This window comes from Mauremys mutica, chromosome 13 (genome assembly GCF_020497125.1).
Source record: "Mauremys mutica isolate MM-2020 ecotype Southern chromosome 13, ASM2049712v1, whole genome shotgun sequence".
NCBI lineage: Eukaryota > Metazoa > Chordata > Testudines > Geoemydidae > Mauremys > Mauremys mutica.
The window spans coordinates 23,516,488-23,532,116 of record NC_059084.1 but is presented as its reverse complement, the minus strand read 5'-3'; the positions used below and the strand labels follow the sequence as shown (position 1 = coordinate 23,532,116).

The 15,629-nt window shown below is 43.7% G+C and overlaps 1 protein-coding gene across 6 annotated transcripts in view; it reads right to left on the bottom strand.

The window, feature by feature from the left end:
• The window catches only part of PTPRT (protein tyrosine phosphatase receptor type T), a 709,404-nt gene that overhangs the window by 41,717 nt on the left and 652,058 nt on the right, over positions 1-15,629 (bottom strand). For all 6 annotated transcript variants that reach the window (XM_044985246.1, XM_044985247.1, XM_044985248.1 and 3 more), the window contains 2 exons: positions 12,804-12,991; positions 1,533-1,620 (listed from right to left, as the gene is read on the bottom strand). In XM_044985246.1, the coding sequence (XP_044841181.1) occupies positions 1,533-1,620; positions 12,804-12,991 (276 nt within the window). The remainder of the gene's footprint in view (positions 1-1,532; positions 1,621-12,803; positions 12,992-15,629) is intronic.

Below are 15,629 nucleotides of genomic sequence, written 5' to 3'. Positions count from 1 at the left end.
AAACTGGAAAATAAATTATACTCAAAATGTATTAGTGGATCTCAGTTCATGATTAGGTAGGCTCCTAATGCTACAGAATTAGTTCAGTTTCTTTTTTCATTTGTTATAGTGATTTCATTCTGTTTAGACATGAGCCGGAGCCATAAACTTAGGATCCAAATCTAGATCTTCCCTGCAGGCAGATGGAAACTATCTAGATCCAGGGTTTTGGCTCAGACCCATTGTTTAATTCTGTTGCTTCATCAGATTATGCAGGTTAAACCACGTCCAGCTGGAACACAGACAAACCAAACAAAAAAACAAAAGCAAAAAATCCCAACTAACCAAAATGTGCAAACTTGTTCAAACTAAATAAAATTAAAAGATTTGGTTTGGGTATTGACCAAGTGTCTAGGCAGAGGAAGAGCTTATTTTATCCCGCACAGTTTGCCCATCCTGACTAATTATTATTATTTTATACATCGCATTGTGCTAGGCACCCTATAAACACATAGTAGAACACTGTAAATTCTCCAGAGTAGGAACTCAATCTAAACTGTCAAAACAGAGAAAAGATGTGACATAAGCAGTATTATTAGCCTCATTTTATGAATGGTGATCTAAGGCAGACAGGCAGACGGTGACTTCTCCCAAGTCACCCAGAAAGCTGGGCCAGATCCAAGAACGAATTCTAAATCTGATGAGTCAGAGTCGAGTGGCTTAACCATAAGACCATTCTTTGTTTGCAAAAAGGTATTTTTTCTCTGGTCAACATAAAATATATAAATGCATGGTGTCTAATTTCCCCCTCATTTACACTAGCATGACTCTCCTGACTTCAATGGAACTCTCAAAAAGTGTCCGTTTGTGTTCCTGGGTCAATTTCTTATATCAATGATCTAATACATGGGTTCTAAAATAGCTTCCATGCTGCTGAACATATCTCAATAGAGAGAGAGGGTCTCACACACCTCCCATCTCATTTACAATCCCATAACATCCCTGTAGCAACTACACCAATTGCTTACTTGAGCAGGTAGGATTGGGAAGTGTTTAATGTTATTTTAGCTGTCAATGTGATTTAAGAGGAAACAGGAACAGAGCTTACTCCATATAAGCAACCAGCTCTCTGGAGACCACCAGTAAGTGCTCTACAGACTAGAGTCTATCAACTTCTAGTCTAAGGTAAAAATTCTGTTCTCTGATCCACATCTCAGCTCTGATATTCCTAGTTGCCCCTTGAACTCCCATTTGTGGTATTGAAAGCTCTGTGTATGTAGAGACAGAACAGACTATTGGCATCACAGTCCACTGTGAAAATCTGACAGCAGGATTTTGCCCTTAAGTACAAAATCTGAAACGCACAGTGTGGGGTGGGGGTGGAGGGAGAGGGGAGAGAAATCATAACAAGAACCTTAGCCTGCAACTAACTAATCAAACTGTTCAAAGGCTGGGCATTTTGAGCCATTTTTCTTTATTTAGGCTCTCGAACATCTGTCCAGATGCTGACAAACACATACAGTAAGCTCAATTTAATTTGAATTTGCACCTACAGGAGATGATGTTCCCATATCTATTCTTATTGCGGTTTTCATCTTCCTTGGCCGTATCCCAAGATGCCGTCTGCCCCTCGGGTAGAGCCTGAAAAATAAACAGTGGAAGAGGGTTTATAAAAACAGCGGTCAATGCCTTCAGGTGGTTTAACATGACAAAGCTGGGCAAAAATAAAGGCGATGCATAATTCAGTACTCAACCAACCAACCAGCTGTTCTCAAAGAGAAAAAGGCAAATTGGATTATGCAAAAGGCCCAGCTCTGCAGAGACCATTAGCACCTTTGGCTTATGCTGGCTAAGAATCATTTTCCTCATGCAAGTATGGACCTAAAGGTAATGGGGAAGAGCATTTGCTTCTGGCGGCATATTTATAGAGTGAGCGATGTTCCCCCTGCAGTGCAGGGTCTGTGAGGGTTTCACACACATATACTCCTGAGAAAGACCAGATGGCTGAAATGCAGAACTCAGTCTTGTAGGATATTTAAATGGAAAGTATATAAGGTGGTTTCTCCTATTTCTGGATTAACAACAGTGGGATGCCAGTCTTCAGTAACTACACAATACCTTCTGCTAGTTTTCTTAAAGGAAGTCCTGCAAGGCTTTCCCACCTTGCCCACACAGAAGGATATTATAGCCATTGTCTTTGTACTACACAGGGATTGAGAATCAAATGCTGCATAAAATGTACATCCAGACACACAGCTGAAGGACATGGCCACAGTTATAAACCTGGGATTTGTTTCTTGGAGGGGGAGGTCCCACATCCCACTCCTCACATTTGAACCACCCTCTGACTTGGTCACATGAGTCCCTTTGGATATAATCATATGGACCATTTTCCAAAATGAAGGTTCTTATGGAAATAGCCAGGAAAAAGGCACATCTCCTGGGACATGGCCCGGTAGGCAGACTTTCCCCTCTTTGCAACGTGGCTTGAAGTGTCTGTAAATTGGGATGATCACTCAAGACATAGCCAGGGAAACTTCAGCATAGGCAGTTCAGAGAAGTAGGAGCAGCGTTCCCTTTTGGGACACAGCTGGTACTAACCTTCTCTTAGTGCCACTTGCATAGCTTCTCACAGCTGAGACAGAAAACCACAAACATGAACTCTCAGCTGTAGCACCATCCTGGCTTTGCTCAGTGTTGGGAATGTAAATGGCCACCCTACATACCTTCCCCTGAGATTTTCTGTCACTTTGTCATCCCCAAGCACGACTTGTAAGCAAATGCAGTGTTCCAAGAGAATAATAGCAGTGTTACAAACTATATTATTTAGGAGTCTTAGGAAATAATGGTTCTTTTAATTTAACCCTTGGAGACTTTATTTTGCCTTCACTGCAGCGGGTGGTTTGCAATAGCCCAAATCTGAAAATAAACTCACATGCATCTTCACAAGCCATCCAGGTCTATTATTGTGTCTGAGTGGGGATGGAAGAGAGACATAATAACTAGGATCTACAAACCTGACATTGCAATAAAACGTGATCTGAGCAACTTTCTGGCAGATCTTGAATTTCCTCTCATACAGTTCCAGGACAGATAATGTCAGGTACACCTATGAATGCTGTTGACAACAGCGAAGGCAAGACCCAGTTCAAAAGCCCAGGAGCAAGAGGTGATAACAGTAATTGGTGAGGGCTTTGATCACACTTCTATTTCCTTTTACAGAGAATTGCTACATAACAGCAGCTAATCTCCTGGGCAAAAAAATAAGCATAACAAAGTGGGTGTGGGAGGCTCATTTTCATCTTCAAAGAGAAGGGAAAAAGGTGCCTTATTTTTACATTAGGATCTAGTTACAGTAGATTGACCAGAGCACGGCAATAGTCATTAGCAATCTAATCATAAACTTTTGAGAAGAAAAAAAATCCCACCTCATCATATTTATACCAGGGTGATGGTGTCCTGTCCAGCCAAAGGGGATGCAGTCAGATCCAATAAAACCCATATCATTAAGAAAGAGATTGATAATAAGAAAGAAAATATCATATTGCCTTTATATAAATCTATGGTATGCCCACATCTTGAATACTGTGTGCAGTTCTGGTCGCCCCATCTCAAAAAAGATATATTGCAATTGGAAAAGGTACAGAAAAGGGCAACAAAAATTATTAGGGGTATGGGACAGCTTCCATATGAGGAGAAATTAATAAGACTGAGACTTTTCAGCTTGGAAAAGAGACGACTAAGGGGGGGATATGATAGAGATCTATACAATCATGACGAGTGTGGAGAAAGTAAATTAGGACGTGTTATTTACTCATTCATATCACACAAGGACTAGGGGTCACCAAATGAAATTAATAGGCAGCTGGCTTAAAACAAACAAAAGGAAGTATTTCTTCATGCAATGCACAGTCAACCTGTGGAACTCTTTGCCAGAGGATGTTGTGAAGGCCAAGACTATAACAGGCTTCAAAAAAGAATGGGATAAGTTCATGGAGGATAGGTCCATCAATGGCCAAAATGGGCAAGGATGCAAAACCATGCTCTGAAGTGTCCCTAGCCTCTGTTTGCCAGAAGGTGGGAATGGGTGACAGGGGATGGATCACTTAATGATTACCTGTTCTGTTCATTCCCTCTGACGCACCACCAGTGGCCACTGTTGGAAGACAGGATACTGGGCTAGACAGTCCATTGGTCTGACTCAGCATGGCTGTTCTTATGTTCAAATAACTCTATCCTGCCATTGATTTGAGCATGAAACTTCCCATATAAATTGATGAGGCTTTCTGCTGAAAGAAACCACTGGCCTGATACGACCTCAGAAGATTCAAGAGGAAGCTGATGATTGTTCTTCTCACTGAACACTGAGTTATTTTACACTATACTAAGATATCAATCTCTGTTTGAATGGAAGGCACAGATTCCCTGTTTGAGGGTACCATTTGTGCAAATGCTTTTTCATTAGCAAGATGAACAAATTGGAGTAACTGCATCACTAACCTCTGGATCTCTGATCGGCAATGAGGTAGGTAGAGGTGTGGCTGTTAATATTTGCATCTACAGCTGAAATGGAAGTTGTGATGGGGCAGCACCGCCCCGCACCAGCCCCAGCAGTGTCAGGCTGGTAGCACTGATGGCAGAAGTCCCGCCCTATCCTTACTGGGCATGCTCCAAGTGCTCTGGGAGTATAAAAGGAGGGAGCCCAGCTCAGTCTGGGCTGGCAGCCACAAGGGAAGGACCTGCGGGGGAGGGATAGCTCAGTCGTTTGAGCATTGGCCTGCTAAACCCAGGGTTGTGAGTTCAATCCTTGAGGGGGCCATTTAGGGATCTGGGGCAAAAATCTATCTGGAGATTGGTCCTGCTTTGAGCAGGGGGTTGGACTAGATGACCTCCTGAGGTCCCTTCCAACCCTGATATTCTATGACCTGACTGGGAAGCTCCTGAGGAGGACCAGCTACTGCAGGCAGAGGCACTGGGATCTAAAGCCTCTCCAGGCTGGCTTGAAGCCCTACCACAGAAGGAACTCAGGGAAGTGACTGACCCGGAGGCCCATAGGGAACCTAGAGACTCGTGGGAGACGTCAACACTCAAGCCAGTAGGAAGCGACCTGGGGTGGGGGCGGATTATGGACTGGTACCTTGCCCCGGCAAGCCTCAACATGTTTTGGCAGGACCCTCCACGCTGAGCCAGGGCAAGGTCCTACACCATGGTTAGGGCCAGAGGCTGGGACCCAGTGGAGTGGGAGAGCCTCTGGCCACTAGGCCGTACTGCCCTGTAACCAGGGGTGGTTCTAGGGACTCTGGCCACTAGGCCACATTGCCCGGTAAGCAGAGGCACAAACTCTCTCAGAAGTGCAAAAGTAACAGGCACAAATTAAACTGCATCCACAAAAGGGAGACCACATCTGAAATTCTACCCTAGAAGTTTTATTTATATAACAAGCATTTCCACACTGCTGAGATGAGACAGGATTTCTGTTTCTGGTGCAATATAAAAAACTTGTAACTAGTTTTCATTCTGCTAGTTTGAAAATCAAAATAATTTTATTATTTAAAGCAGGGTAGATAAAAGTCATGATTAAAAAAAATCAAAACGATTGTTCAAATTTAAATCAGATGTTTTATTTATGTGTTGCTAGCTCTTTACTTTTTCCTCATTTTATGATCAAGAGTGACTATTCTGCACTTGTTTATTTAGTTAAGTGCTTTCTGGTCGTTTGTAGAATTTCAGTGTTCACAAGATCTGGGTCTTAATTTTCAATGCTCTTTTCCTACAGAAGTTTTTGTAAAATGTAAATAAGATCTCTACCAGTTAGGAAACAAACAGTATTTATAATTTATTATATAATTTATAGATAACAAAAGGATTCTGTTCCCTCAGATGTACATGGAATTTGTAGCTGGAAGTAAGGACTGTGAACCGAGTGAGCGGCGAACAGAGAAGCCATCAGAGAGAGTTTGCCTGGGAGTTTGCCTGCAGTGGGGAGTTCCCACAGAGTTTTTGCCTTTCAGGCTTCTGTGAGCAGTAAATACAACATCTGAAGAGGCTCTTAGAAGGAAGACAATATGGATAGTGAGCGATCAGCTGTTGTGACCTGCACAGGATGTGCCATGTTTGTCTTTCTCCCAGAGTACAGAAGTGACTTCATCTGTATGAAGTACAAGCTGGTCTTCATATTGGAAGAGAAGGTTAAAGGACTAGAGACCCAAGTATCAACCCTGTGGTGCATCAGAGAAAATGAAGACTTTCTGGATAGAAGTCAGCGTTTGGTACTGCAGGCACAGTATACTAAAGAATCAGAGAGGGCAGTGCAGAACGGGGAAGAAAATTGGCAGCATGTGACCTCCAGAAGAAGAAAGAGGAGAACCCATGTACCCCCAATGCGGATAGAGGTAAGAAATCATTTTCAGGCTCTCTGCACAAGTACTACAGCAGAGAATGGTTTGGAAGAGTCATCTGAGGGAAGAGATAAGGAGGAGACCCCATCGACCAGAAGGCATGGGATGCATTGTCCTAGGGATGGGGGTTCCACGACCACCACTCCCAAGAGGAGGAGACAGGTGATGGTGGTCAGGGATTCCCTCGTAAGGGGGACGGTGTCATCCATCTGCTGTCCAGACCTGGAAACTCGAGAAACGTGCTGCTTGCGTGGAGCTAGAATTCAGGATGTGACGGAATGTCTGCCGAGATTGATCAAGCCTTTGGACCACTATCCCTTCTTACTTTTCCATGTGGGCACCAGTGATACTCCATGTGGGCACCAAGAATGACCTTGAGCGGGTCACTGCAGACTACGTAGCTCTGGGAAGAAGGATAAAGGAGTTTGAGGCGCAAGTCTCGTTCTTGTCCATCCTCCCTGTTGAAGGAAAAGGCTCAGGTAGGGACCATCAAACTGTGGAGGTAAATGCGTGGTTGCGCAGGTGGTGTCGGAAAGAGGGATTTGGATTCTTCAACCATGGGATGCTGTTCCAGGAAGAAGGATTGCTAGGAAGAGATGGGATCCACCTAATGAAGAGAGGGAAGAGCATCTTTGCAGGTAGGTTTGCTAACCTAGTGAGGAGGGCTTTAAACTAGGTTCTCCGGGGGATGGAGACCTAAGCCCGGAGGTAAGTGGGGAAGTGGGATACCAGGAGGAAACACAAGAAGAAGGATGTAACAGGGGAGGCCTCCTCATTCCTACTGAGAAAGTAGGGCAGTCGGCTAGTTATCTTAGGTGCCTGTACACGAATGCAAGAAGCCTGGGAAACAAGCAGGGAGAACTCGAAGTCCTGGCACAGTCAAGGATCTATGATGTGACTGGAATAACAGAGACTTGGTGGGGTAACTCACATGACTGGAGCACTGTCATGGATGGGTATAAACTGTTCAGGAAGGACAGACGGGGCAGGGCCACCGGGGGGGGGGAAGTGGGGCAAAATGAGAGTTTTTCAGGGGCCCTGAAGCGGGGTCCTTCACTTGCTCCGGGGGCCCCGGAAAACTCTTGCAGGGCCCGGGCCCCCGGAGCTTCTTCTGCTCTTGGTCTTCGCCGGCGGGGGGTCCTTCTGCTCCGGGGCAAAAGGACCCCCCACTGCTGAATTACCGCCAAAGTGGGACCCACCGCTGAAGTGCAGCCGGGTTTTTGGCGGTAATTCAGCGGCGGGGGGTCCTTCCGCTCCGGGTCCCGCTTCGGCGGAAATTTTTGGAGAGTGTCAGGGACAACTTTCTGGTGCAGGTGCTGCAGGAACCAACTGGGGCCGTGCTCCTTTTGGCCTGCTGCTCACAAACAGGGAAGAATTGGTAGGGGATGGAAACCTGGGCAGCAGTGACCATGAAATGGTCGAATTCAGGATCCTGACACAAGGAAGAAAGGAGAGCAGCAGAATACAGACCCTAGACTTCAGAAAAGCAGACTTTGACTCACTCAGGGAACTGATGAGCAGGATCCCCAGGGAGGCTAATATGAGGGGGAAAGGAGTCCAGGAGAGCTGGCTGTATTTTAAAGAAGCCTTACTGAGGGAGCAGGAACAAACCATCCTGATGTGCACAAAGAATAGCAAATATGGCAGGCGACCAGCTTGGCTTAACAGAGAAATCTTCAGTGAGCTTAAACACAAAAAGGAAGCTTACAAGAAGTGGAAACCTGGACAAATGAGTCGGGAGGAGTATAAAAATATTTCTAGAGCATGCAGGGGTGTAATCAGGAAGGCCAAAGCACAATTGGAGCTGTGGCTAGCAAGGCATGTGAAGGGTAACAAAAAGGGTTTCTACAGATATGTTAACAACAAAAAGAAGGTCAGGGAAAGTGTGGGACCCTTACTGAATAGGGGAGGCAACCTAGTGACAGATGATGTGGAAAAAGCTGAAGTACTCAATGCTTTTTTTTCCCCTCAATCTTCACAGACAAGGTCAGCTCCCAGACTGCTGCACTGGGCAACACAGTATGGGGAGGAGATGCGCAGCCCTCAGTGGTGGAAGAAGAGGTTCAGGACTATTTAGAAAAGTTGGACATACACAAGTTCATGGGGCTGGTTGTAATGCATCCAAGAGTGCTGAGGGAGCTGGCTAATGTGATTGCAGAGCCATTATCTTTGAAAATTTGTGGCAGCCTCAGACAACTGGAAAGAGGCAAATATAGTGCCCATCTTTTAAAAAGGGAAGAAGGAGAATCTGGGGAACTACAGACCAGTCAGCCTCACCTCAGTCCCTGGAAAAATAATGGAGCAGGTCCTCAAGGAATCCATTTGAAGCACTTGGAGGAGAGGAAGGTGATCAGAAGCAGTCATGGATTTACCTGATTGCCTTCTATGTTGAGATAACTGGTTCTGTGGATATGGGGAAAGTGGTGGACGTGATATACCTTGACTTTAGCAAAGCTTTTGATAAGGTCTCCCACAGTATTCTTGCCAGCAAGTTAAAGTAGTGTAGATTGGATGAATGGACTATAAGGTGGATAGAAAGCTGGCTAAATTGTCAGGCTCAACAGGTAGTGGTCAATGGCTCAATGTGTAGTTGGCAGCCAGTATCAAGTGGAGTGCCCCAGGGGTTGGTCCTGGGGCCGGTTTTGTTCAACATCTTTATCAATGATCTGGATGATGGGATTAATTGCACCCTCAGCAAATTCATGGATGACACTAAGCTGGAGGAGAGGTAGATAAGATGGAGGGTAGAGATAGGGTCCAGAATGACCTAGACAAATTGGAGGATTGGGCCAAAAGAAATCTGATGAGGTTCAACAAGGACAAGTGCAGAATCCTGCACTTAGGATGGAAGAATCCCATGCACTGCTACAGACTAGAGACCGAATGGCTAGGCAGCAGTTCTGCAGAAAAGGACCTGGGGATTACAGTGGACGAGGAGCCGGATATGAGTCAACAGTGTGCCCTTGTTGTCAAGAAGGCTAATGGGATATTGGGCTGCATTAGTAGGCGTGCTGCCAGCAGAATGAGGGAAGTGATTGTTCTCATCTATGTGGCACAGGTGAGGCCACACCTGGAGTACTCCATCCAGTTTTGGGCCCCACGTACAGAAAGACTGTGAACAAATTGCAGAGAGTCCAGCAGAGGGCAATGAAAATGTTTAGGGGGCTTGTGCACATGACTTATCAGGAGAGGCTGAGGGAACTGGGCTTATTTAGTCTGCAGAAGAGAAGAGTGAGGGGGGATTTGATAGCAGTTTTCATTCACCTGAAGTGGGGAGGGTTCAAAAGAGGATGGAGATAGGCTGTTCTCAGTGGTGGCAGATGACAGAACAAGGAGCAATGGTCTCAAGTTGCAGTGGGGGAAATCTAGGTTGGATATTAGGAAAAACTATTTCACTAGGAGGGTGGTGAAGCACTGGAATGGGTTACCTAGGGAGTGGTGAAATCTCCATCCTTAGAGGTTTTTAAAGCCTGGCTTGACAAAGCCCTGGCTGGGATGATTTAGTTGGGGTTGGTCCTTCTTTGAGCAGGGGGTTGGACTAGATGACCTCCTAAGGTCTCTTCCAACCCTGAGATTCTATGATTTTATGAATGGGATAAAAGCCAGACTTCACACTCAATAATAGGCAGCGAGAAGTCCATCCTGAAATGCCTTAAGTACCAGCCACAAAATCCAAAATAAATAAAATACCCCAGTAGTGCAGCATGGGTATGCAGTAAGCTATTCACTTCTGGGGAGCTGTATCAATGTTGTCCTCAACCACAAATGAAAATGAATTTGGCCATCTGTCTTCCTCACCTTCCACACTGGCAGTCTTTGCTCATAGGAACCTTAGACTAGGATTGGGGTGATGCAAGTTAGAACTAAAGGGTACTGAAGGTTGAATGAGTGACATTTAAACAAGCCATGCCCACGTTGTGCCTCATTCTGATCAATGTTATCAATCCCTGTCGTTAGTGTCACATTTTATATATTTATTAAATAACAACAGCACTCGTGAAGGGCCAGGTCAAACACTCAGCCAAAATGCACCTGCTCCTTGTTTGCTGACAAATCCCTGCATTCAAAGTGTAAACCGAGTGCTCACACAACACCAAACGCGCACACAGATCCTGCTTTCTGCACACCTAACAGGCATGTACGTTTTAGCAGCACACTTGGCTTAAAACTTTGCCATTATTACAAACTTATGAGGGAGAGAGGTACCTTTAAAATAAATCTGTGATTCAATTTCCCAGCAGTAGCATGGGGAGAAAATTTGCAGAGATAAGAGACTGCCATGGATGAGGGATGATCCTGGCTCAAACAGATGTTTCATAATAGTAAAATTATTTGATATCACATCACTAAATAGATTGTAATTTATGAGCCCTGATGGCAAAGTAAGGTAGAAAATCAGCTCTTTAAAGGAGAAATGTATTTGTAGGTGACACAGGTACTAAACTATATAATATATAAAAACACAATATATGGAAGAGGCATAAAACAGAGGTCTAGCCCATTTGTGATTAAAGATCTTGGAGTGCTTTTTGCAAAATAAAGTTGTTAGCCTTCTGTTCAGCCAAATTCCAATTTGGGACAATATATTCTGTCAATTTGAAATAACCCTTAGTAGCTTCAATAGGATATGGTCACCCTCCCTAACTTTGTAGTATTGGTGGTGGTAGCTGTGGCTGCATTTTGGCAGTGAGTGAAGCATTCCTTACATACTGTGTACTGAAAGCCAAATTCTTCTGTCTAACAGATCAAGCAAATCTAGATGACTTCAGAGCAGTTGTGCCCCTTTAATCCAGGGCAAGATTTTGCATGTGATTTGTGAACCTGCAGAATACCCAGTGGTATCTCTTGGAGTGAAATGGATTATGTAAATCTACAGTATATTGTTATCATTATATATACACATGGTTAGCACTTTCTGGGGAGAGGCCTATCTCGTGGAGCTGGAGTTGCATTAATGTTTTTTATGCTGATGGGTTATTTTGAGAATTACCAACCCCAGTGCCAAGAGCCACATGCACTCTAGAGACTGTTTATTTTCTCTTTTAGCATCAAGACCTAAATCTTTGGAGCATCTGCAGGAGAGTGACGTGCAAACTTGATTACTGTTCATGGGGGCAAGGAGCTGCTTGAGTAAATCCCCTTTGGACCTATAAGAGAATAGACCCCATTGTTTCAATATTAAGCAAAGCCCATCGATTAATTGTCAACCTAGCATGCAGGATAGTGGAGATGCTACTTATTGAGCCCTATCTGCTCTCTGCTGTCCTATAGTAACTAGAAACATTCACCCTTATGAGTCTATAATGTCGTCAGATCAAAACAGGGCTATTTGGCTTGCACAGAAAGGTAATTCCCATACTCTTTTTATAACAATATAAGCCAGCACAAGTGCTACATGCCCAATGCACTCTTACTCACAGTATTTAAAAATAAACTGCTTTCATTAAGTTGCACATTTCTCACAGCTGCTGTTATTTATGAATCATTTTAAAGAAGCTGCAACATATCACCTTATGGCCACCCCACAAAGCTTATTTCACTCATTACCATTACAGCTTGCCAGAACTGAATTTCATTGATTGATTGTGCTGGTTCCTTCTCTTCCTCATTCCTACCCCTCTCCATATAGGTGCTGCATAGTTCTCTTTCATATCCTCCTTGGTCTCTTGTTATCTTTCTTTCTACCATCTTTTTCTCTGATGTTCTCTAATTCTCACCACCCTGTTGGGTTTTTGGCCCTCTTTTTAATAACTAGCTTCTTATCTCTCACTTCTGAGCCAGAGGTTCTAGCACAATGGAAAAGCCAGTAATTCTTTAAAGGTATCTCTTGCTTTGAGTTTACTGTTCCACATGCAGCTCGTGAATTTGTGCTTTAATTTGATCAACTGCTACAAAGCATTTGGGACTGCAATGGAGTAGAAATCAAAAGAAAAAGCTTACTTTGCTTATCCAGACTTGGCTTGCATTACTTTAGTTATACTAAACCAATGATAATGGGAGAAGGGAGCTCTGATTCTTTCCCTGTTTCACCTGTTCAGTCTCTGCTATACCCGCTCTTTTGGGGAAAGGGTAGCCTTGGACTCTAAATTATAATCCACACTCACAAAGGAATGGATCCAATGGTCTTGTAACTGTTCTCCATCTCCTCTTACAATGCTAGAATCCTGTTACATGGACCTACGAAGCAGATAGCCCCCAATAATCACTGTCACTATAGGAGACGTGGGCTTGGAGCCACTACAGAAGGTAAAGGAATATGGTTATAATCCTAGCCACAGAAATGCAAAAAGGGGGACATGATCACAGTTAATTCAATTAATAAAAAAAGCCTCTTAAAACGATCATTCTCTACTCCTGAGCCTCCATCCTGACTTGAGAGTTGCTGCAACTTCTCTATTTACTTCTGTGAACAAATGTTCCTCTCACCTCATACTCCTCTTTAAATCCATAGCCTTGTCCTCGTTTCATCTGGGTGATGTGCTGTAGCAAGTCGGCCACTCGGATGGCTGGTTGGAACTGCCCCCTGGGGTAGGACATTTCCACTGGCTCACAGCTCCTGTACGGATGGGTCTGGATGGTCAGAGTTGGCTGGGTCATCTCCCCGTGGCTGCTCTCTGTTTTAAAGACAGGGAGACAAAACAAGCTTTTACCTATCCATTATTTCTGGTCTCATTCCTGTGCTGTTTGCCATTTCCCCCCCCCTCTCCCCCGCGTCTCCCCAAAGGTCGGTGCAGGTAAAATAAAGAAGAGAAGCAAGTGCAAAACCACGCATGCCCAAACCATCCAGAAAGACTAAGGCACGCTCAAATATTTGTAGTGTAATCAGTCAGTGAGGCAATCAGAAGGAGACAGGAACAGATGTGGATAGCCAAACAGGCACAACAGTGACAGAAGTAAATGGCATATCTCAAGAAATAATGCACGTTACAATCATGAAATCTGCATGGCAACCCCAATGGAATTATATACTTCTATTCACAAAGCATGACTGTCCTACACATATGAAAGAACAAGGTTTTCAAAAGCGACTAGTGATTTTTGGGTGCTCAACCATAGCTAGGACTGATTTTCAGAGAGTGAGAGCTCAGCATCTCAAGTTGGGCACCCAGAAATTTGGAAACCCAAAATTGTCAGTCACTTATGAAGTAAAGTTTAGGCCTAACGTATATATTTCAGTTTAAGAAATGTAATGTCATCTGAAAGAACAACAAAACTGCACAGAAATATGGCTACCTTGCACTTATATTTCAGAAATGTAAATGTATCAGAAAAAAATGTATCTTTTCAAAAGATACAGATTTAGAAAGCATCTCTAGCACTAGGTGAATGAAGACTGTAGCTTCATATATTCAGGCAGAACCCTAACTGTATGGCACAATACTCCTAATAGACAACAGAACAGAAAGCACTTCTGGCAACACATGATCACCAACCAGGATTCTTCTATTTAACTACAAAAGCTCTGCTTAGATGCAACATCTAGTTGCTAGTTCTGGTTTCTTTCCAAATGAGCTAACTTAATTCAAGCATTTGATCAAGTGAGTCTTTGTCTTGGCACTTCGTTAGGGATCTCCTAGGGCTCTTAATGCTCATTGCATTAGTTACTAACCACTATCACCACATTCACATATCCAATATATATCTTCTTCTATCCAGAATGACCCAAAGTGACTGGAGATTGTATACAAAGCGATTACTTGCTCACTATTGGAAAGGGCTAGAAACTAGAAGCTATTACTTGTCAGCAGCTCTACTACGGTCTTTTAGGAGGGGCAAAGAGAACAAACTAATCCAGCTGAAACTTGAGGGTAATTTTAGGGAGATGGACTATAACTGCTCAAGCTGAATTTTGGCTATAGCAGCAGGGTGAACACTCCTCCTCTTGCAGAAAACACTACGGAGTTTTGACTTATCCAATTATCAGAGATATTGATCACCTTCCACTCATTCTGAAATCAACTGGAGTTACAGGTGATTGGCATCTCTTCCACCAAGTCACTGGTGTTAAGTTATTTTTCAAAATCCAGGCTTCAATAAAGCAACATGCATGCGACACACACAAATAAATATGAATTTGGCTTTAGCAAAACCACCAACACATATAACATCAATAAATGGGGAATTTAAGGAAGAGTAACATCTAAGCATTTGTACAGTAATTCTAATACTGTTACTAATTACAATGTGAGAACTCTGAACAGAGGGAATTTCAAGGCTTATTAATTCTCCTAGTTGGCTTTGTTTCCCCAATGCATCTTTCCTTACCTATTCCCTATTAATGTCCCATAATGGAGAGGAGACTATTTTTATGACAGGCCATTTCCGACAGACATACTATGCTTAATTTTCCATTATTAGGTTTAATACAAACCCAATTTCACAACTGGCTTCTCTGAGGAGCCTACAAGTAATGCTACATTTTTATCAGCCCCAATTAGAAAACATTATGATGTCCCTCTTTCAGAGGCAGCCTTAAAACTAATGTGCAGTTCTATTAATAATTTTTACCCACTTCTCTTTTAAATCACCTCCTCCACACTGGGCCACCAATGTGCTGAAATCTTAAACTAGAGGTTTCTGTGATGTGGACAACTACATTACAAGGTGTTTGTCTCAACTGAAATGCATTTCCTAAGGGCTTGTCTAGCTGGAGAGTTAGTGAGCACCAAGTAGGGGTGTAAATCTACAGCATGCCAGAGTGCCATGCACTAATTAGCCATGTGGACCCTGCTACTGGACACAGGAAGTTCCCTAGCACACTGCGATATACTCCTAGCATCAGGCAATGATGAGCTTTCCATGCTCACTCAGAACAAGCTGTGGGAACTAACTGGGGTGAAGACGGCCTAACTTGGGTTTTCTGTGCCTGCAGCACTTTGAGTGGATTCCATGTCCACCACTGGGAGGAGCAGCTGATCTGGTTATTTATGTGAACATAGAATGGTCCATGGCTGCATCCACAGACATTTTGTTTTGTACCAAGCGGGGGAAAAAAAAAAAAAGGAACTTGAATCTTCTTCATGCACACGAATTGCTGTGTATGAGGTGAGTCAAATGTTCAGATGTTCTGCTAATAATGCCTTATGAAACATATTGTTCCCTCTCTGTCTAATCACCCCTTGAGTCTGAGCCTAAGCATGGTTAATGAAGCACTCAAGCAAGGCACTACACCATCTCTCAAGATGTGCTGTTTGCAGCAATTTTATGAACAATTCAATATGCCCTGGAATGGAGGAGAGGTAGCAAGCAAAC